Genomic DNA, 19,770 nt, shown 5'->3' on the forward strand with positions numbered 1-19,770 from the left:
ACAGTGGAATATTCTTAATGAGATGGGAATACTAGACCACATGGTCTGTCTCCTGAGAAACCTGTCTGCAGGACAAGAGCAACAGTTAGAACTGGACATGGAACAATGGACTGGTTCCAAATTAGGAAAGGAGTACGTCAAGGCTGTACATTGTCACCCTGTTTATTTAACTTATATGCAGAGTGCATCATGAGGAACGCTGGGCTGGAAGAAGCACAAGCTGGAATCAAGATTGCAGGGAAAAATATCAATAACCTCAGATATGCAGATGATACCACTTGAGTGGCAGGAAGTGAAGAGGAACTAAAGAGTTTCTTGGTAAAATTTAAAGAAGAGAGTGAAAAAAACTGGCTTAAAACTCAACATTCAAAAAACTAAGATCATGGCATCTGGTCCCACCACTTCATGGCAAATAGATGGGGGAAATGTGGAAACAGTGTCAGATTTCATTTTCTTGGGCTCCAAAATCAATGTGGATGGTGACTGCAGCCACGAAATGCAAGGACACTTGCTACTTGGAAGAAAAGGTATGAAAAACTTTGACAGTGTATTAAAAAGCAGAGACATCACTTGCCGACAAAGGTCCATATATGCAAAGCTATGATATTTCCAGTACTCATGTAGGGATCTAAGATTTGGACCATATAGGCTGAGCACCAAAGAATTGATGCTTTCAAACTGTGGTATTGGAGAAGACTATTGAGAGTCTCTTGCACTGCAAGGAGTTCAAACAAGGTAATCCTAAAGGAATTAAGTCCTGAATATTCATTGGAAGGACTGATGCTAAAGCTGAAGCTCCAATACTTTGGCCACTTGATGAGAAGAGCAGATTCACTGGAAAAGACCATGATGCTGGGAAAGATTGAGGGCAAGAGGAGAAGGGGCGAGAGAGGACGAGATGGTTGGATGGCATCACTGACTCAAAGGACATGAGTTTCAGCAAACTCAAGGAGACAGTGAAGGACAGGGAAGCCTGGCATGCTGCAGTGCCTGGGTTTGCCAAGAGTGGGACACAACTTAGCAACTGAATGACAAAAACATTGCACTGAACATATACTCCAACAACATTAACCCAGTTACAAGACCCTGCATGACCTGGCCCATATCTCTAGCTGTTTTCCCTAGTCATAGGCCATATTAGCCATCTTTCATTTTCTCAAATATACCTAAGTTTATCTTTCTCATGGCCTTTAAGATGCTTTTCTTTTACTTTGCATCTTGCTAATATCCATGTGTATTTCTGCTCTCGGTTTACCATTAATCCTTCTGGCACATGTGACAATTTTGAGGAAAAAGTTATTTGTAGGGTTAGTTACTTATTTTCTGTTATCATACCCCACTCTTTCCACTATATTGTCATTTCTATGAAGGCAGAAACCATTTTCCTTTTTGTTTACCATTGAATAGCAAAAACTAAGCAGAATGCCTGGATAGAGTTATTTTGGGGAAAATATCAATTTTTTGAACAAACTATATTTTGTTATTCTTCATATTTTTATTTAATGTCTGACTTTTAATGTCCATATTATGTAACTAAGGGAAGAACTTTTGTGCCCCCAAAACATTCAATGGGGCTTTATTCTAACATGACAAAAATTTTTTTTTTTTTTTATGGTGTTAGAAAGTGTTCTAGTTTCATTCTTTTACAAGTGGTTGACCAGATTTCCCAGCACCACTTGTTAAAGAGATTGTCTTTAATCCATTGTATATTCTTGCCTCCTTTGTCAAAGATAAGGTGTCCATATGTGCGTGGATTTATGGATTTTTTTTATTATGGATTATGGATTTTTTATTATTTTTATGGATTTATGGATTTTTTTTATTCAAAAAAATTTTTTTTTGAATTGATAATTAATGAAAGTTTTAAGTTAATTTATGTTGCATCAATTAAAATTAACTATACTAAGAATGTATAGGTATATTTTATTGAATAAACTTGTCATTAATAATTTAAATAATTTAAAATAATTTAAATAATTTAAAATAAATACAAATAATTCACACGTTAGTCTGTGTATGTGAGAAAGATGTCTAACATTTAAATCATAAGTAATAGGAGGATGACAAGGAGCAGTGGTATGATGAAAAGATTTTAAGAGATAACCAGATCTACCTGGTTATTTTATTATTTTTTAAAGACAGCATTGTTGATATGAGGAGACACTGCCAAGAATTTCCCATAAATAAGTAAATACTGAATTGATTTCCTGAAAGCCTCAAGAGACTTTATATTTAAGCATCAAATGGTGTTGAAATAATCATCTTTTCAGCATATATAAACACCAGCTACTTTTTTGAGAAAATAAAAGGAATGGCTCATGAGACTGGTGACGGAATATGTAACGTTTAACCCCAAGATTACTGATTGAAACTGGTCCAGGATGGTGTATATAGTAATATTCAGCAGATGGAAGCTGTTTTGCAGCATCCAATCTAGACAGCTAAACTCTTCCATTTAGTCTTTATGACATAGGGATGTGTTCCAATGTAGCTAATGCCTTCCTTTTTTTTTTTTTTTGCCATCTAAGAAAAGACTGAATATTAATTGAATAGTAAATAGGTTTCCCTAGAGAATGCATAGTGATGTTAGGATATCTAGAAGGATATCCACCCAACTTTCAGCAGTGGTTAACTCTGGGCAAATGATACTACAAGAACATGTATTTTAAAAGAGCAAGTATGTTCTCTAAAGAACATATATTAGTTCTGTTACTTAGAAATAAAAGATAATTTTTAAGTTATTTAAAAATGATCTTTATAAACTTGCTAATCATATTCTCTAACCTGAGACTGGGAGTAAAGGAAAGAAAATGTATAACATGTCCACACTCTAAGATATTTCTACAAATTTGCCAAAGATTAAAAATAACAGATTTGTGAACCAAAGAAAAAACAATAAAAGTTTGCCTAAGAAATCAACTGAACACGTGCCTATAGCCTGTGATTTGTTTAACTAACAAATAGAACATCACCTGTTGGTTATTTATGAATAAATAGTACATTATCTGACAGCTACCTCCTCTAACACCCACATTCAAATGGCCAATGGGCTTTGTCCTTTTCGACTAAAATACCCATTGAAACTCAAACCTTCTCTTTATGTTCTCTGTCAATGTCATCTTTCACATGGGTTATGGAATACAGGCTTCTGCTTTTACACTTCGTACTAAATATTCTTTGGAAAGATAAACCAAAAATAAGAAAAGAAGAAAGTTTTTATCTAATTTCAAAGAAAATGAAAACTGTCTCCTCCTAATGAAAAGATGCTGTGCTTACTTATCTCAACAAACACAAAATCCACACTATATTTACTTGAAGACATAATGTTTCTATCCTCAATGCCTTACACAATTTAAACCTGATATTTCGATGCACCATTTGGTCTGATGGGCTTACTACTTACATCATTGAGATTGCATGATTTTTCTCCCTGGTTTTCTGATTTTTATTTCTCAGTTATTTAAGATGATCAAATAGCTGCAAATCCAAGTTTAAAATCTCCAAATGGGACTTTCATGGTGGTCCAAGGGCTAAGATTCTGTGCTCTCAATACAGGGGCCTAAGTTCAATCCCTAGGTTGGGCACTAGATCCCACATACCACAGTGAAGATCCTGCATGCCCCAAGAGCTGGTGCTACAGAATAAATAAGTAAATAAATAACAAAATCAAATCTCCAAATAACTGCTATTAAAGACAGCTATGGACAGAATGTCTGTGTATCCCCTCTTCCCTCCACTCCACTCAAATGTGTATATTTAAATCTTAATCCCCAATATGATGATATTTGGAGGTAATTAGGGTGGAATGAATTCATAGGCATGGAGCCCCCGAGATGGTATGGGAGGCCTTATAAAGGAAGAGAAACCAGAACTTTCTCATCATCAGGAAGAGAAGTCTCACCAGAACCTGAGCATGCTGGCACCCTGGCCTTCAGCTTCCAAACTTCTAGAACTGTGAGAAATGTTTCTGTTTGTTCAGTAAGTACATGGTACTCAGTATTCTTAAAGCAGCCTGAACTAACTAAGAATAGCAATAACGAACAATTATATTCTATTGGTGGTAAAAACTCAAGTTGTTAGTAAACATAATCATATCACAGAACTTAGCAATATTGCTTCCCTACTTAAGTGAAAAAACATGTGAATTCAAAAAGAATAATTTAATGTTTTCCTAACTGTAAAAGTTACAAAATGAATTATTTCATTAGCCCCTACTGCTAAGTTGCTTCAGTCGTGTCCGACTCTGTGCGACCCCACAGATGGCAGCCCACCAGGCTCCCCCGTCCCTGGGAGAGGCAAGAACACTGGAGTGGGTTGCAATTTCCTTCTCCAATGCATGAAAGTGAAAAGTGAAAGTGAAGTCGCTCAGTCGTGTCCGACCCTCAGCGACCCCATGGACTGCAGCCCACCAGGCTCCTCTGTCCATGGGATTTTCCCGCAAGAGTGCTGGAGTCGGGTGCCATTGCCTTCTCCGACAATAAAAAATTATTTAAGTCAATATTATTTGCATGTCTAGCATTAACAATGCTAATTAAAGCTAAGGGTAAATCTCTCCTACCAGGAATTCAACTCAAGATGGAATTTAATATACTCCATATGCTCTGTACTTAACCAGAAATTAATTCAAGAAAATTTAATTACTGAAATATTTTATTTAAATTTTATATTAGCACAAAAATCTTCAAATTCAAAATGGAGTCAGTCCATTTTTGATATAAAAACATTTAGATCCCCTCTGTATAAATGATCATAGTGTCTGACCACAATACAGGGAAAGAGAAAAAAGTAGTGAAACAACAGACTGACAATTAGATTTATGATTTATTATTATGTGCCATTCACACTGTGCTACACACTTTATATGCATAAATTCATTTAATCATATGTGAATTTTGCAACAAACGTCAGTGTATTTTGGAATGTAAGTGTGCAAGAAGGTGGAAAGACATTTTAAAATCACTAAACTAAATGAGTTTTTAACATTTTTCCTTTGAATACTGAAAATAAAAATTATATATATTTATATGTATATAAGTTTTACAATCTGATCAAAGAATGGAACTGCAAAGTTGCTTAAAAAATACAGATTAAGTAGAGGAAACAAGAAATATTTTCAAAGATGCAATATAGAACTAGCTCAATTTCAAAGATAAGTCTTTCAGGGAACAAAACATGTGTGTTTGCACATATATATTCAATGAATAACTAGTGTCTAACCATAACAGGGGTTAGCTTGACTGGATGCATAATCAATCATCAATTAATCAATCAGTATTGTAAATTTGATGGCAAATTCTGATTTTATCTGCTTATCTGAACCATTTCACCTAAAGGGGTAATCCTTCCATCTTCCATGCTCAGAGTTTAGAAACATATTTTAACAGTAAAATATGGTTTACTGTTTAACGCCTGGCTCTTAGCATACATGGTCAGTACGCTTTCTCATTTTATCCAAATGAGGAAAATCAGATAAATCAAATCCTAAATCACTTTTAAGAAGCATTGTTTAATAACAATATCGATGAAAGATCACAATATATTGACAGTAGTGGGAAAATATTACTTTAAAATATAAACATTCTACCTCAAGGTAATTACTATTAAAAAGCATCCTAGTTAATAAAATCTGGAAAGACTTACTCTCTGATTAATTGTACAAAATTATTTTTTTCTGTAAAGACAGTTCTGTGTTTTGCTGCTAAGACAGCCAGCAGATGACCACCTAGCCTGAAGGGATTTCTCTTCCTCAGGAGAAAACAGTTTACATAGGAAACAAATAGTCATATGCTGACTATGCACTGCTTAGCAGATGACACAGACATCTTCTGCAATCGAAAGCATGAGGGTCAAGGTTCAAATTAACTTTCCCTAAAATTCAATGCAATTACCCAAGATTGAATTATGTATTAATATAAGTTGGGTCAAAAAACTGTGCTATCAATTTACGCCAGGCATAAGATGAACTAAATTTAATAACTTGGTATTTAATAATTTGGTAATGTTGGGCATTAAAGAACATTTTCTAAACATTCAGTAGACTATCAAATAAAGCTAGTTCAAAACAAACAAGAAATACTACTTGCAAGACTGTTTTAAAAAGTTCAGTTCAAAACTGAATTAGATGAACAGTGAGTTATAAGTCTTAGAGAAATAAATTTTAAATTTACAAATTAAAGTCCTCGTCAAGATATATCATTCTTGGCTTGTAAAGAAAAATAATTTAAAAATAAAATTTAAAAATGTATCTGTAATTAAAAATGATTTTACCTTTAGAGATAAGCTTTCAAAGATGGATGGAAACTCTAGGTGTATGGACTACCATATATTTCTTAGCATTCCAATTCTTAGAATTTATAATTGTGTAAGATAAATTTAACTGCATCAAAATTGATTTTTCAAGAACAAGAATACAACTTTTACCACATAGCAAATATCATCACCTAAAGATTGGTCAGTGCTTTTCACTGGGTCCAACTTTGTTATATGTGCATGTTCAGAAGCTCAGTTGTGTCCAACTCTTTGGGACCCTATGGACTGGAGCCCGCCAGGCTCCTCTGTCCATGGGATTTCCCAGGCAAGAATACAGGAGTGGGTTGCCATTTCCTCCTCCAAGGGATCTATCTTCCCAACCCAGATCTAATTTCTCAACCCAGGGATCCAACCCACATCTCCTGTGTCTCTTATATTGGCAGGTAGATTCTTTACCACCGTGCGACCTGGGAGACCAAACTTGAATATAATTGAGTTTAAATGAAAACAAAAATAGCTAATCCTAAAAATAACCAATAAATACAATCCTCTTGGTGCATTATTTAAATTTAAATAAATATTAAAAACATGAAAGACAAGAATATTATTATTTCTATACAAAAATAAAAGTTTGAAATGACATTCCATACCATTTTTCCCTATTGTTTGAGAGATTGACAATTGTTAGGAACCAAGTAATCCAGTTGTTACAGCTGTAAAACTTGGTTTAAAGGCAAATAAAACACAGATAAATGTTTTTAAAGACATGACCAACAACTGTGCTATGAAACCAGTGTTGTCTCAAGACACTTTTGTTAATGCTATTACTTTGGGCTTTAGAATCACTAAGAAATTAGATGCAATCTTTGTCTTCCTGTATTTGAGCCTTTGGGAGAAAGAAGAATAGCTCTTATTGAACATCTAAACTAAGAAAATATAAAAAAATAATAATACTTTCCCGGAATTAATAAACACAAGCTATAATAATGCTTTATAGATTTAACCTACAGCAAATATGACCCATGTTTCCCTGTCTACCCTCCTGTCTGGTATTTATGTAACATACAAAAGGCTAGTTTTGATTTTACAATGCAAACATATGTTAAAATGGTGAATGAGCTATAACCATTGGCTAAAATAGATAACCGAAATATATGTGAATTAAATTACTACACATCTATTTGTAGTATACTGAACCACGATTTTTAAAAAAAAATTAACTACAGAGAAGTTAATGTTTCCCATATAACTTACATGTCCAAACAACACAATTTATCTAAACAAAAGCATCCTTTTAATTTTTTCAATTTAACCAGTATAAAAATTATTGGAAGCAAACACTACTTAAGCTTTTACAAATAATTATTATCACTAATATGGATCCTTATTATTGTACTACCCTCATTAATACCAAACTATATTTGGTAAATGTATAATATCTATATACTTTCCCCTTCCCGACTATATGAATTATTAATGAATGAGATCTTAAAGTATTTTCTAGAGTAGTTTCATTAAATTTTATTCAGTAAATTATAATAATTTTTTTCCTCTGGAGCTTGAAAACATTTTGGAATGTGTCAGGACTATCCCACTAAGATTTGTGAACTATGCATTAAGGGACTGTGTATTAGAGTATTTCACTGGTAAAAGTTATATAATGATCTTCTGTCTGGTTTCAATTTCATAATCGTATATTTGTTGACTGAGACTGCAAGAACTTTTCCCATAATGGACTCTCAAGGTTGTGGAATGTCTACGTTAGGAAAAGAACTTAACTGGAAACTAAAAGTACCTTTTAAAATAACTGTACAAAAGACAGATTAAAACAGACAGGTCTCTAAATCCCAATGCATTAAGGATATCTTGATCATCTGAGGTAAAACTAGAGGTGTTTTGAAAAGGAAGATATAGAGGGTGAGCGTTTAGACACTCAATTCAAGTCTATCAACTTTTAAAAAACTTCTGACAATGACAAGAATGCAAGGAGAGTAGATAATAACACAGAAACATGACATGATCTTTGATATTTCTGTTGCTACATATTTCTTATAAACAATTATAATTCCAGAGAAGTTACAATCACTGATTTCCCTCCTGGTCTTTAGTTCCTTAGGTACTACATACAAGAGTTGGCCTAGGTTATCTAGGCTGACATCATCTTTCTTGATTTAAATTTGCTCTCAAATATTAACTTATACTTATCTTCACAGAAAATAATTATTCTTAAACATAATGGTGTCAAGAGTTAGAAAAGTGTTAATATAAGTTTAAAAGATGTCTTTGGCAAAACATATGTCTTCTTATAAATAAGTTGAACCTTTACATTCTTTTGCTTGTGCTACATTTAAAGTTGAGTTTAAAAAATAAACATACAAAGAAAAAGAAAACATTCTGTTGTGATTCCAGCTTTTCTACATACCACTGATCTAGCTCTAAGATCTATCTTGAGAATCAAAGCAATAAAAGAAAGTACAGTAAGTTAATTATCAGTTAACTTCAAATAGAGAAATATAAAGTTGGGTTTCAAGTAAATGTTTTAAAAATGTGAATGTCTAGTTTCGACATAGTTTTAAATGATTCAATGTTTTTTTATTCTATCTAATTAAGTTTTATGCTCATATAAGATATCTTTGGCTTTCTGTCTCAAGTATTCAGTATTACATGGCTCTGTGAGTGTGAATCAAATCATCTAGGTTTTTTGGAAATGATTCCACATTAATAATATGATTGAGTTGTAATAATCTGTAAATCCCTTTCTATGTTTATAATTTCATAATTATCTGTGATTCTATATAGTCATGTTCTAGTTGAATGTTGGATGTAATGCTAAAGATTATGAAAATTGATTACATAACTAGAATTTTGAATGTGAAAGAAAGTGAAAGTGAAAGTTACTCAGTCGTGTCTGACTCTTTGTAACCCCACCACGGTATTCTCCTGGACAGAACACTGGAATGAGTAGCCTTTGCCTTCTCCAGGGGATATTTCCAACCCAGGGATTGAACCCAGGTCTCCTGCATTGCTGATGGATTCTTTACCAGCTAAGCCACAATGGAAGCCCATTATATTAAAATATCAATCATCTTAGAAAATATTATATATAAAAACAGACATAGTTACATATATAGTTTCATATATAGTTATAGATAGTCAAATTTAAAGTGAATTAGATCTAATTTCATTTGTCTCTCTAATCCATATACAATTCTCAATTTCTGTCATATATACATATGCTCAGCAGGATTCTTTCAAGGGAATGAAATCTTGACTCTTGAATCCTTATTGAAAATAAGAAAAGCCTGTTTCTAATTCAAATACAATACATTACACATCTAGACTCTAGATATAACAACTGAATCATTAGTTAACCAAATCCTTCTTGAGATAATTTCAAACGAGTGGCCTTTTTTATCTGTATAAATATACTGAACCATCAACCACCCAAGGATTCCCATCACATGTTTTCCTCTCAGGGTGCACTACAGTGTAGCAAAGATGATAAAGTATGAGGCAAATATATAGATTTCTCTAGACTTAGCTTTACCCAAAGTATAATATAGTTCTGACAACTGGAAACAGTTTAAAACCATAACTTCCACTACCAGTCGAAAGTATTTCTCCTAACGAAGACAAACGAAAAATATCTTACAGTATTCGTCTTACATCCTCATACTCTATATATTTAAAAGGAACAAAGGAGGGGAATAAATCAGTTTCAGTGAGCATCTTCAACAGAAAACAGTTCCAAAAGGTAAAACACAACACAAGGACATTTGCTCAATACTATAAAAAACCTAAAGGAGAAAAGAATTTGAAAAAGAATAGATATATGTATACTTGAATCGCTTTGCTGTACACCTGAAACTAACACAAAACTGTAAGTCAACTCATAGTCCATTATAAAATAAAAATGTTCTTAAATTTCAAAAAAAATTAGGTAAAACAGTTCACAACTATGTATGAATCCCAATTTAGCTGGAATAACCAGCTAGGATGAGAAATTCAGAAAATTCAAATAAATAGTGGACGATACACACATATAAAGCTACAGATCTTCCTCAGGTAAAGCCTGTGATGAACAAGGTAAACGATCCCACGCTGCCATCCCTCCACCAACTCACAGGCCACGTGCTCCCCAACACTAAAAGCCCATTTTACTTACTGGCTACCTCCAGCGATGCATTGTGACTCACAGCCTCTCCGAGGTAATTCCTTGCTACACAGACGTAGACCCCTTCATCAGGCCTACTTTTTCGTCCGTGCACTATACGTAAGAAAAATAAAGATCCACTTGGCAGCAACATTCGGTGTGAGCGAGGGTCATCTTTGTCTGTCTCCACTCTCTCCCCACCTTTGTACCATTCGATGGTGGGTGTGGGGCGACCTTCAGCTTTGCAGTTCAAAGTTGCAGGTTCTCCTTTTGAGACAATTAGATCTGACGGGTGTTCAACAATACGAGGTGGAAAATCTTCCTGACGAAGACGGGAGCCTGCAGAAGAATTGACAAAATAGCTTCATATCATCAACTTGAAAACAATTAAAAGTCTTATTTCAAAAGCCCAGGCATTAGCACTACCATCCAATAAACACTGCACAGTATTGACCTACTCTTCCTAACCTTCCTAACTAATCCTTCTGGTGTCTACTTTAACCATACTTTCTAATTCCTGAATCCTTTTGACTCTCCACTTAGAAAGTGCTCTTGCTAAATCTCTGTCTGTACAAATCCCGTCTACTCTCCAAATCCCCTGTTTCAGAAGCCATCACCCTGTCTGTTTGTACCATGTACGTGCCTGTTTTTGCAGAGGAATGTGTTAGAGAATTGTTGACTGTTACAAATAATGGCATGGCTTCCTGGAATCTCCTCTTCAATGCAACATCAATCAACACTTTAGTAAAACATATGCTATATATTAATGAACATTTATGTTGAAATATGCAAGATGGAACTTTATATAGACTTTTATATCTTTCTAAATAATAAATACATGTACATAAATATATTAATACATATATATATACACACACACATAAGGATTGCTCAGCCATGTCCAACTCTCTGTAACCCTATGGACTGTAGCCTGCCAGGCTCCTCTGTCCATGGAATTTTTCAGGCAAGAATACTGGAGCGGATTGCCATTTCCTACTCCAGGGAATCTTCCCAACCCAAGGATCAAACTCTCTTGTAATGCAGACAGATTCTTTAACATTAGTGTCACCTGGGAAGCCCCATACACACACACACACACACACACACACACACATACAACACACACATATGTTATATATACATATTTATATATACATGCATATATACTTTCCCAGAGTTTTCATTAAATAAATTAAGTTCATTAGTCTCCAATCATGATTTTATTACTTTAGTAGATTTTAAAGATGAAATGTTACATAATTGAGTTTAAATAATTCAATATTAAGTGGAAAAGGATATTAGGTGAGGAGCTACATTCTAGATCACACGTATTGCTTAATAAGCAAAGTCCTGAGAGTGTCATTTAAATATTTTGTTTGTGCCTTATTTTTTCCAATGAGACTGTAATCACTAAAACAGGGATCAACTTTCATATTTTTAATGTTCCTACCTTACTGTTGCCATGGATAGATTCAATATGTAAAAATCTTAAAGGTTTCTCAACTTCAACAACCAAACTTTAAAACCTTGTTCTCATCTAGTGTTCCAATCTCAATGAACAAAGAAAAGTAGAAAGCAGTCTTGCTTGAACCTCTTTCTGTTCCTTAATCTTCCCTCAAATTTCTCAAATCAATTTACTCATCGCAATCTGTACAGCCAGTTACCATCCCAGATCAAACTGCTGTAGATTCCCACCAGGATTTAGGAACGCTCTTAAATAGCTTCACTTCAATGCAGCCAAATGAAGGCTTTGAAGTGTAAATACAATCTGGGTCCTCCCCTATTTCGGTGACTCTTAAACTCATTGCTCTTAAAGTCTTTAACAAGACCTACTGGAGACTGTGTTCATTTCCCTATCTAGCTCTCAGGACCCTTGCTATTCTGCTGCTTTCTCTGCTTTCTTCACCTGAGTTTTCTGTTTGTTCCATATTAAGCTTCCTCCTTCCAAGGCCTACGCCTGCCTTAGGGTCTGGTCTCAAAAAGATCTTATTCTAGTGGATACCCATTCCTCTTTCAAATCTCTACCTTCTCTGACCTTTACCACAAAATTTAAATGCTTCTTTTTAGCAAGGGTATGAAATTACCTGTGGTAAAATATGAGAATTCTATTTTAAATTTATTCGCTAGATGCCTTGAACACTGTCTCTCCCATTACTCTGAAGTTCTGCGGGTCTAATTTTGCTCACGGTTTCTTCTCTTATACGTGGCAGATTGCTCACACCGCATATTCAATAAATACATGTTGAATAAACAAAAAGTGCTAACAGCAAACCCTTATTTGAGTGGAATGATCTGAAGCTTATTTATCATGCTCTGTATGAAAATACTTCAATATTTCATTTTTATTTTTGTCAATTTTTTAATTTTAATATTTTTTAATTTTATATTTTATTTATTGGGCTGTGCCAGGTCTTAGTTTCGGCATGTGGCCTTCGATCTTCACTGGGGTATGCGGAATCTTCAGTCGCATCTGTGAACTCTTAGTTGCAGCATGCGGGATCTTGTTCGCTGACCAGGGATTGAATCCGGTCCCCCTGGCTTGGGAGTGCAGAGTTTTAGCCACTGGTTCACCAGGGAAGTCCCAAAAGATTTTATTTTTAAATTGTAACCATATATACACACTGTTTAACCTCTACTAGACTATAAACGCTGCATGGAGTTTATTTATGGCTCTAATTTGTAATTACTACAGTTACTATTTCCTAACGAAATGATGAATGATGAAACTAAAAGATCTATTATTTGCTTATGTCCACCATGAAACAAAAAACATATAATCTGAAATATTGAGTAATAGTTTTGTAATCTGAAATATTGAGAAATAGCTTTAGTTCAGTGCATGATATACAACATATCATAAATCTTTTAAATGTAACCAGGCTCTAGAAGTGGAGGAAATAAGCCAGCAACATAGGGAAAAATTACTTGGAAACTCGTGGTCTTTCACAAAAGCTATACTGATGGCAAATGAAATGTAAATTGAATTTAAGATTACCCAAATACAAGTACTGGAAAGCTCCAGAAAATACAGCATTATACTATATTACTGGCCTTTATTTTGGCTCTAATTATGAAAGCTGGATGCTAATGAGGATCAACTGCTGAGGCCATATATATTTAAGTAGATTTTATTTATATCCTGAAAGTGTATTTTAGATAAGAAAGTGACATGTATAGGTTGCTATGAGAATACAAAAAATGGGCACTTTAAGACTGCCTGAAAGAGGCATGCCAACATAAGAAACTTGAGGCGAGTCTTAAAAAAATGAGTCAGGAAGAAAAGAAAGAGGATTTCATTCAGAAGCACAGATATAGAAGATTACAGTGACTTGTGTGATCTCAGTTTAGGCGGACATCAGAGATTATGATGCCCATGCCTGATGAAGCAGTAATGTGATGGGCTTTGTACGTCAAGCCAAAGTTCTGGAACCTAACTGAAGGCAACTGGTTCAGTTCAGTCAGTTCAGTCGCTCAGTCGTGTCCGTGTCAGTTATGACCCATGGACTGCAGCACGCCAGGCCTCCTTGTCCATCACCAACTCCTAGAGCTAGCTCAAACGCATGTCCATCGAGTCAATGATGACATCCAACTGTCTTATCCTCTGTCCCCTTCTCCTCCTGCCTTCAATCTTCCCCAGCACCAGGATATTTTCTAATCCATCAGTTCTTCCCATCAAGTGGCCAAAGGATTGGAGTTTCAGCTTCAGCTTCAGCATCAGTCCTTCCAATGAATATTCAGGATTGACTTCCTTTAGGATGAACTGGTTTGACCTCCTTGCATTTCAAAGGACTCTCAAGAGTCTTCTCCAACACCTCAGTTCAAAAGCATAAATTCTTTGGCGCTCAGCTTTCTTTATAGTTCAATTCTCACATCTATACATGACTACTGGAAAAACCATAGCTTTGACTAGACGGACCTTTGTTGGCAAAGTAATGTCTCTGTTTTTTACCATGCTGTCTAGGTTGGTCATAACTTTCCTTCCAAGGAGTAAGCATCGTTTAATTTCATGGCAGCAGTCATCATCTGCAGTGATTTTGGAGCCCCAAAAAATAAAGTCTCTTACTGTTTCCCCATCTATTTGCCACGAAGTGATGGGACCAGATGCCATGATTTTAGTTTTCTGAATGTTGAGCCAGCTTTTTCACTGTCTTCTTTCACTTTCATCAGAAGCTCTTGCATTCCTCTTCACTTTCTGCCATAAGGGTGGTGTCATCTGCATATCTGAGGTTATTGATATTTCTCCCAGCAATCCTGATTCCCACTTGTGCTTTATCCAGCACAGCATTTCGCATGATGCACTCTGCATATAAGTTAAATAAGCAGGGTACCAATATACAGCTTTTCCCAATTTTGAAGCAGTCCATTGTTCCATGTCCAGTTCTAATGTTGCTTCTTGACCTGCATACAGATTTCTCAGGAGGCAGGTAATGTGGCAATGAAGTGAAGTGAAGTGAACTCGCTCAGTCGTGTCCGACTCTTTGCGACCCTGTGGACTGTAGCCAGCCAGGCTCCTCTGTCCATGGAATTCTCCAGGCAAGAATACTGGAGTGGGTTGCCATTTCCTTCTCCAGGGGATCTTCCCAACCCAGGGATCAAACCCTGGTCTCCCGCATGGCAGGCAGATGCTTCATCCTCTGAGCCACCAGGAAATTCCCAATGTGGCAATAAGAACATTCAAATACTGTAAGCAAGGGACTGCATGCTCAAGTTTGGTATTAAAAAGGTCACTATTGGTACTATGAAACTAGGCAGCAGCTAGCTAGGAAGAGATTTTAGGATACTTTCACACTCTTTCAATAATAAATTCTGAAAGCTTATACTTGGATCTTGAATGACAGAAAGGAAGATAGAAGGTAGACTCTAGAGACAGTTACAATATCAACAGGATCTACTCACTGGCAATTTGGAAAAAGACGGAAATGAAAAGTGCACAAGGTGGAGGAGAAGCAGTAGGTAGAGAAAGTTCAAGATTCTGGTCTGAGCAATGGGTGAAGGGCAGCCCCAGTGAAGGTCCAGAATAAAAGAGTGACTATGGTCAGAGGAAGAAGAACAGAGATGATTTATTCAGCATGAGTCATGGAGAGTTCGGGATACTTCCAGAATATACAAATGAAGACAACTAGTTGCCAATGAAATATCCAGACCTCAAGGAAAAAAAAAAATCTCAGCTGGATCTCTAGATGAGAATCAAGCTGGAGACTGAAACCCTGGGAAGGAATAAATCTGTCTAGGGAGAGTGGATAGAGGAAGTAACGGCCAATTACAGAAACTGGAGATCACCCAGGCTCCATGAAAATACAGTGGAGCTCAGGACTCTCTCCGTGTCTAACCTATGGCCCCATACACCTGGCCCACAGCCAGCATGCCTCTGGAAGTGGAGAACTCGGGCCCAAGTTTTCACCATGATGTTTGTACAGCAGCATTCAGTAAAGAGTTTCAGCAATAAAAATGCTCTCTGTTCTATTAAAGGCTAAACTTTCAAAATGCTCTGTGGAATACTCTTTTCTCAGCTTGTTTGCTCAAAAAAGAGAACTGCGGTTCTCAGAGTCTTTTAATCTTGCTAATGCACATTATGTGTGCTAGAAGAAGAATATAATACGTGGCATTTCTCAAACTTATTTGGCCATTGAACTGTTTTTATTTTTCTCTTTGCAAGACATCCCACTGAACTTTGTTTCTGAGGAATACATTTCAAATGAAAACACACTCTGTTAGCATATAAGCATCCAAAGAGAATGAATAGCAAAAAAAAAAAAAAAAAGTTATTTGACAGAAGAGCCAAAACCTTTGGAAATCATAATAAAAAACAGAAATGCAACATTTCTCATAATATAGAACCTTGAAGAAAGGAGCTTTCTAATTCCAGTGACATTTACAACCTCAATAGTAACAATTATAAATGGCAATCATTATCTCTATAAAAACCATAATAAGTTATTATTTATTATCATGTCTAAGGAAGAAAGCAAATGGAAAAAAAAACCAAATATGAAATGTCCATTATCTCCTTTATCACAAACAGCATCTTTATGAGGTGCGGTGTTGTTATCTGGTATCCACATTCGGGGACTGAGACTCCCTGCTGTCACTCAGCTGGAAGGTGGCAGTGCTGCGATCCAAGTCTAAAATCAGATTCAAAATCCTTGCTCTTTCCCACTATTCCATAAACATTGCTAGGATTAATTAGTTAAAATCTAAAGAGAAACAGGCTTTGTCCACTCTTGCTTCCAATGCTACAAGATGTTAATTTTAATTTAATTTTAAAAGGTAGATTAAAAAAACAGCAAGACGCAGTCAAACCTGATGACATCTAATGTTCTTTTCCCAGACAATCAGAATATCTAACTGTAAATCATATGATTCCATAGTCACTTAACTCAGTAGAGACTTTCATGATGAATGAATGAGAATATAAATCATTCCTTGTACTGTGTAATCTTCTCCAATATGAGCTTGCAGTTCTGAGTAGCTATCCTATATTATCAGTTTTTAATATTTGAGAAACCTCAATTTCTACATACTGTTTGCACAATTAAAGGTAAATACCACTGATTCCTATTAATTTCCACCAACACGCTTTGAAGGAAAAGCCACCCAACTTCTATGAATCACTGTGCCTCACTTTCTCAAAGGACCTTGAGAGAGTTACACCAAGAATAAGTAGGGAAGAGCACAGATAAATCTCAGAAGAGAGTTAATGAAAGACCCCTAGTTACTGCAATCTTTTTCCTTAAACATTGTGTCCATCTCCACACCGTCAAAGCAGCTCTCTTTATACAATATTCTTGACACACGATTCATAAAAAGCCTTCTTTCTTCAATCATAAATTCAGAGTTCCTATAAACCATCCAACAACCACCATTCTGCTGCTGCTGCTAAGTCGCTACAGTCATGTCTGACTCTGTGCGACCCCATAGATGGCAGCCCACCAGGCTCCTCTGTCCCTGGGATTCTCCAGGCAAGAACACTGGAGTGGGTTGCCATTTCCTCCTCCAATGCATGAAAGTGAAAAGTCAAAGTGAAGTCACTCAGTCGTGTCCGACTCTTAGCGACCCCATGGAGTGCAGCCTACCAGGCTCCTCCGTCCATGGGATTTTCCAGGCAAGAGTACTGGAGTGGGGTGCCATTGCCTTCTCCAAACCACCATTTTAGTTATGTTAATTTGAGCATTTTTTATATAATAAAAGGTTTATATTACACTAGGCAAAACGAAATTCAAATTTTGCCTAAGAAACTAAAAAAGTTAAAAAGAAGAGAGGGTAAAATAAGAAAGAGGTTGATGGAGTAAGGTTTTTAACAAGAAACTAGGATGATAATGTCAACTGCCCTTGGCAGGAATCCTGGTGGAACCTTGGGAATATAACACAATTGACTCCAGGCAAGGGCAGCATCAGGGAAAAAGGCAGGGCAGGATTCCTTCAACAACTGCCCAGTTGGAAGATAAAATATAAACATAAGTGACTGAAATATCTAAATATTTACACAACCACAGCTGGAAAAAGATACACACGTAAGTGCTAAGTATTTCAAGGAAATATATCAAAGTCACAAGAGATTTATTACGAGGGAATTAAACTCCTAGTTGGATATAAAGTGTTCCCCCCTTTTAGACACACATTTGCAGAAACGAAAGTAAGTAACCATTTAAGAGACTGACTTTCTAATATTCTATCGAGGTATACAAAACATATAAATATATAATTTTACTTTTTCAAATGTATGGTTTTATTCTTTTCTAGTATAAGCAGTAATACATGTCTCAGGGTTTTGTCTGTTTATGTTTTCAAGTCTGTTTCTTAGTAGATTGAGAGAAGCAGTATTTATTTTATTAACAAATTCTTGTTTTGATCCAAATTTCTTTTTCCTATTCCTTGGTAGGTAAAATAAGAAAACCTAAAATGATTAAAATATCCATTTGTATCATATATTATATTAAAACATCTTGCATCACAAGAATGCTTGTACTATTGCTAAAAGCACATGAGAAACAAGTTCAATGAGCACATGACAGATGTACAATGAATATTAATAGACAATTCAGTGACATTTGCCCAAGGGTGGGGGTAGAATATATACTGCCTTGACAACATACCCATATTTGTAAAGAAGTACCTATATTCTTAAAAGGGCTTTGCCTCCTTAACCTTTTTATTTAAGCTCCATTTACATCTTAAGAAGCAAAAGGCCTCCAATTATTAACATAAATTCTATCATGGGCACCAATCCTATAATTTTCCTGTCAGAATTTCATCCTACAAAGAGATATTTGTTAGAAATAAGAAGACAGCACCTATTAATCACTCACTGTGTAGGGAGCAGACATAAACATTCTCTCTATTGAGTTATCCAGGTTTCCCAAATACTGATGCTGACTCCAACTAGAAAAACAGAGCTCATTCTACAGAAAATTTAGGTAATTTCACCTAAATTATACAGAGTAAAGGAATACAGAATGCATTAAAATAATTATATGATTAATGGATCACACCATTTTCCTTAGGTACTTTGCTCCATCCTAATTCCCCTTGATTATAATTCCACATAGCAAATGGGGGAAGAGGGATCTTCTCTAGTCAAAACTTAGAATAATCTCAGTAATTAACTGAATGCCATTGCTACTGTCTGTTACCATCTAAAATGATCACCAAAATAGACCAAAATGAAAATCCAGGAGTGAATCCCTGGTGTTTGTGCAATATTTCTACAGAATCTAATATCATATGGTGGTTTCCCCAGAGAGGTGAGATAGACAGACAGCAGCATAAGTTAAATTTTAGAAACAATATTGCTTGCCCATCCCCCTATTTTTAATAATATGATCGTACAGAAGCTACTATGGCATTAACTGCAAGAACTGCCTCAGCTGAGTCAAATCAGCCAGGATTTTGCTATAAGCTGTGACAAAGGGGTTGGAGGGTTGAGCTGTTTGGCTGAGTTCATGCTTGCTATCTGCCCTTTCATAAAATTTCCAATTAACATGCAACTAAGAGAATTTTATTTTCAATAAAACACCAAACAAAAATATTTGTGTATTAAAAGTCTAAATTCTCGCACCCTCTTATCCATCAGTCTAACTGTATATTGTGCCTATGTTGCATTAAGATTTGTGGTGCTGGAGAAGACTCTTTTTTTTTTAAATTTTATTTTATTTTTAAACTTTACAATATTGTATTAGTTTTGCCAAATATCGAAATGAAACCGCCACAGGTATACATGTGTTCCCATCCTGAACCCTCCTCCCTCCTCCCTCCCCATACCATCCCTCTGGGTTGTCCCAGTGCACTAGCCCCAAGCATCCAGTATCGTGCATCGAACCTGGACTGGCATCGCGTTTCATACATGATATTTTACATGTTTCAATGCCATT

General features: G+C 35.6%; 1 protein-coding gene across 9 annotated transcripts in view; it reads right to left on the reverse strand.

Annotated features, from left to right (window-relative positions):
• The window catches only part of ROBO1 (roundabout guidance receptor 1), a 1,287,230-nt gene that overhangs the window by 364,082 nt on the left and 903,378 nt on the right, over nucleotides 1-19,770 (reverse strand). For all 9 annotated transcript variants that reach the window (XM_061430941.1, XM_061431116.1, XM_061430862.1 and 6 more), the window contains one exon: nucleotides 10,415-10,741. In XM_061430941.1, the coding sequence (XP_061286925.1) occupies nucleotides 10,415-10,741 (327 nt within the window). The remainder of the gene's footprint in view (nucleotides 1-10,414; nucleotides 10,742-19,770) is intronic.

The sequence above is a fragment of the Bos javanicus genome, chromosome 1 (assembly GCF_032452875.1).
Source record: "Bos javanicus breed banteng chromosome 1, ARS-OSU_banteng_1.0, whole genome shotgun sequence".
Taxonomy (NCBI): Eukaryota; Metazoa; Chordata; class Mammalia; order Artiodactyla; family Bovidae; genus Bos; species Bos javanicus.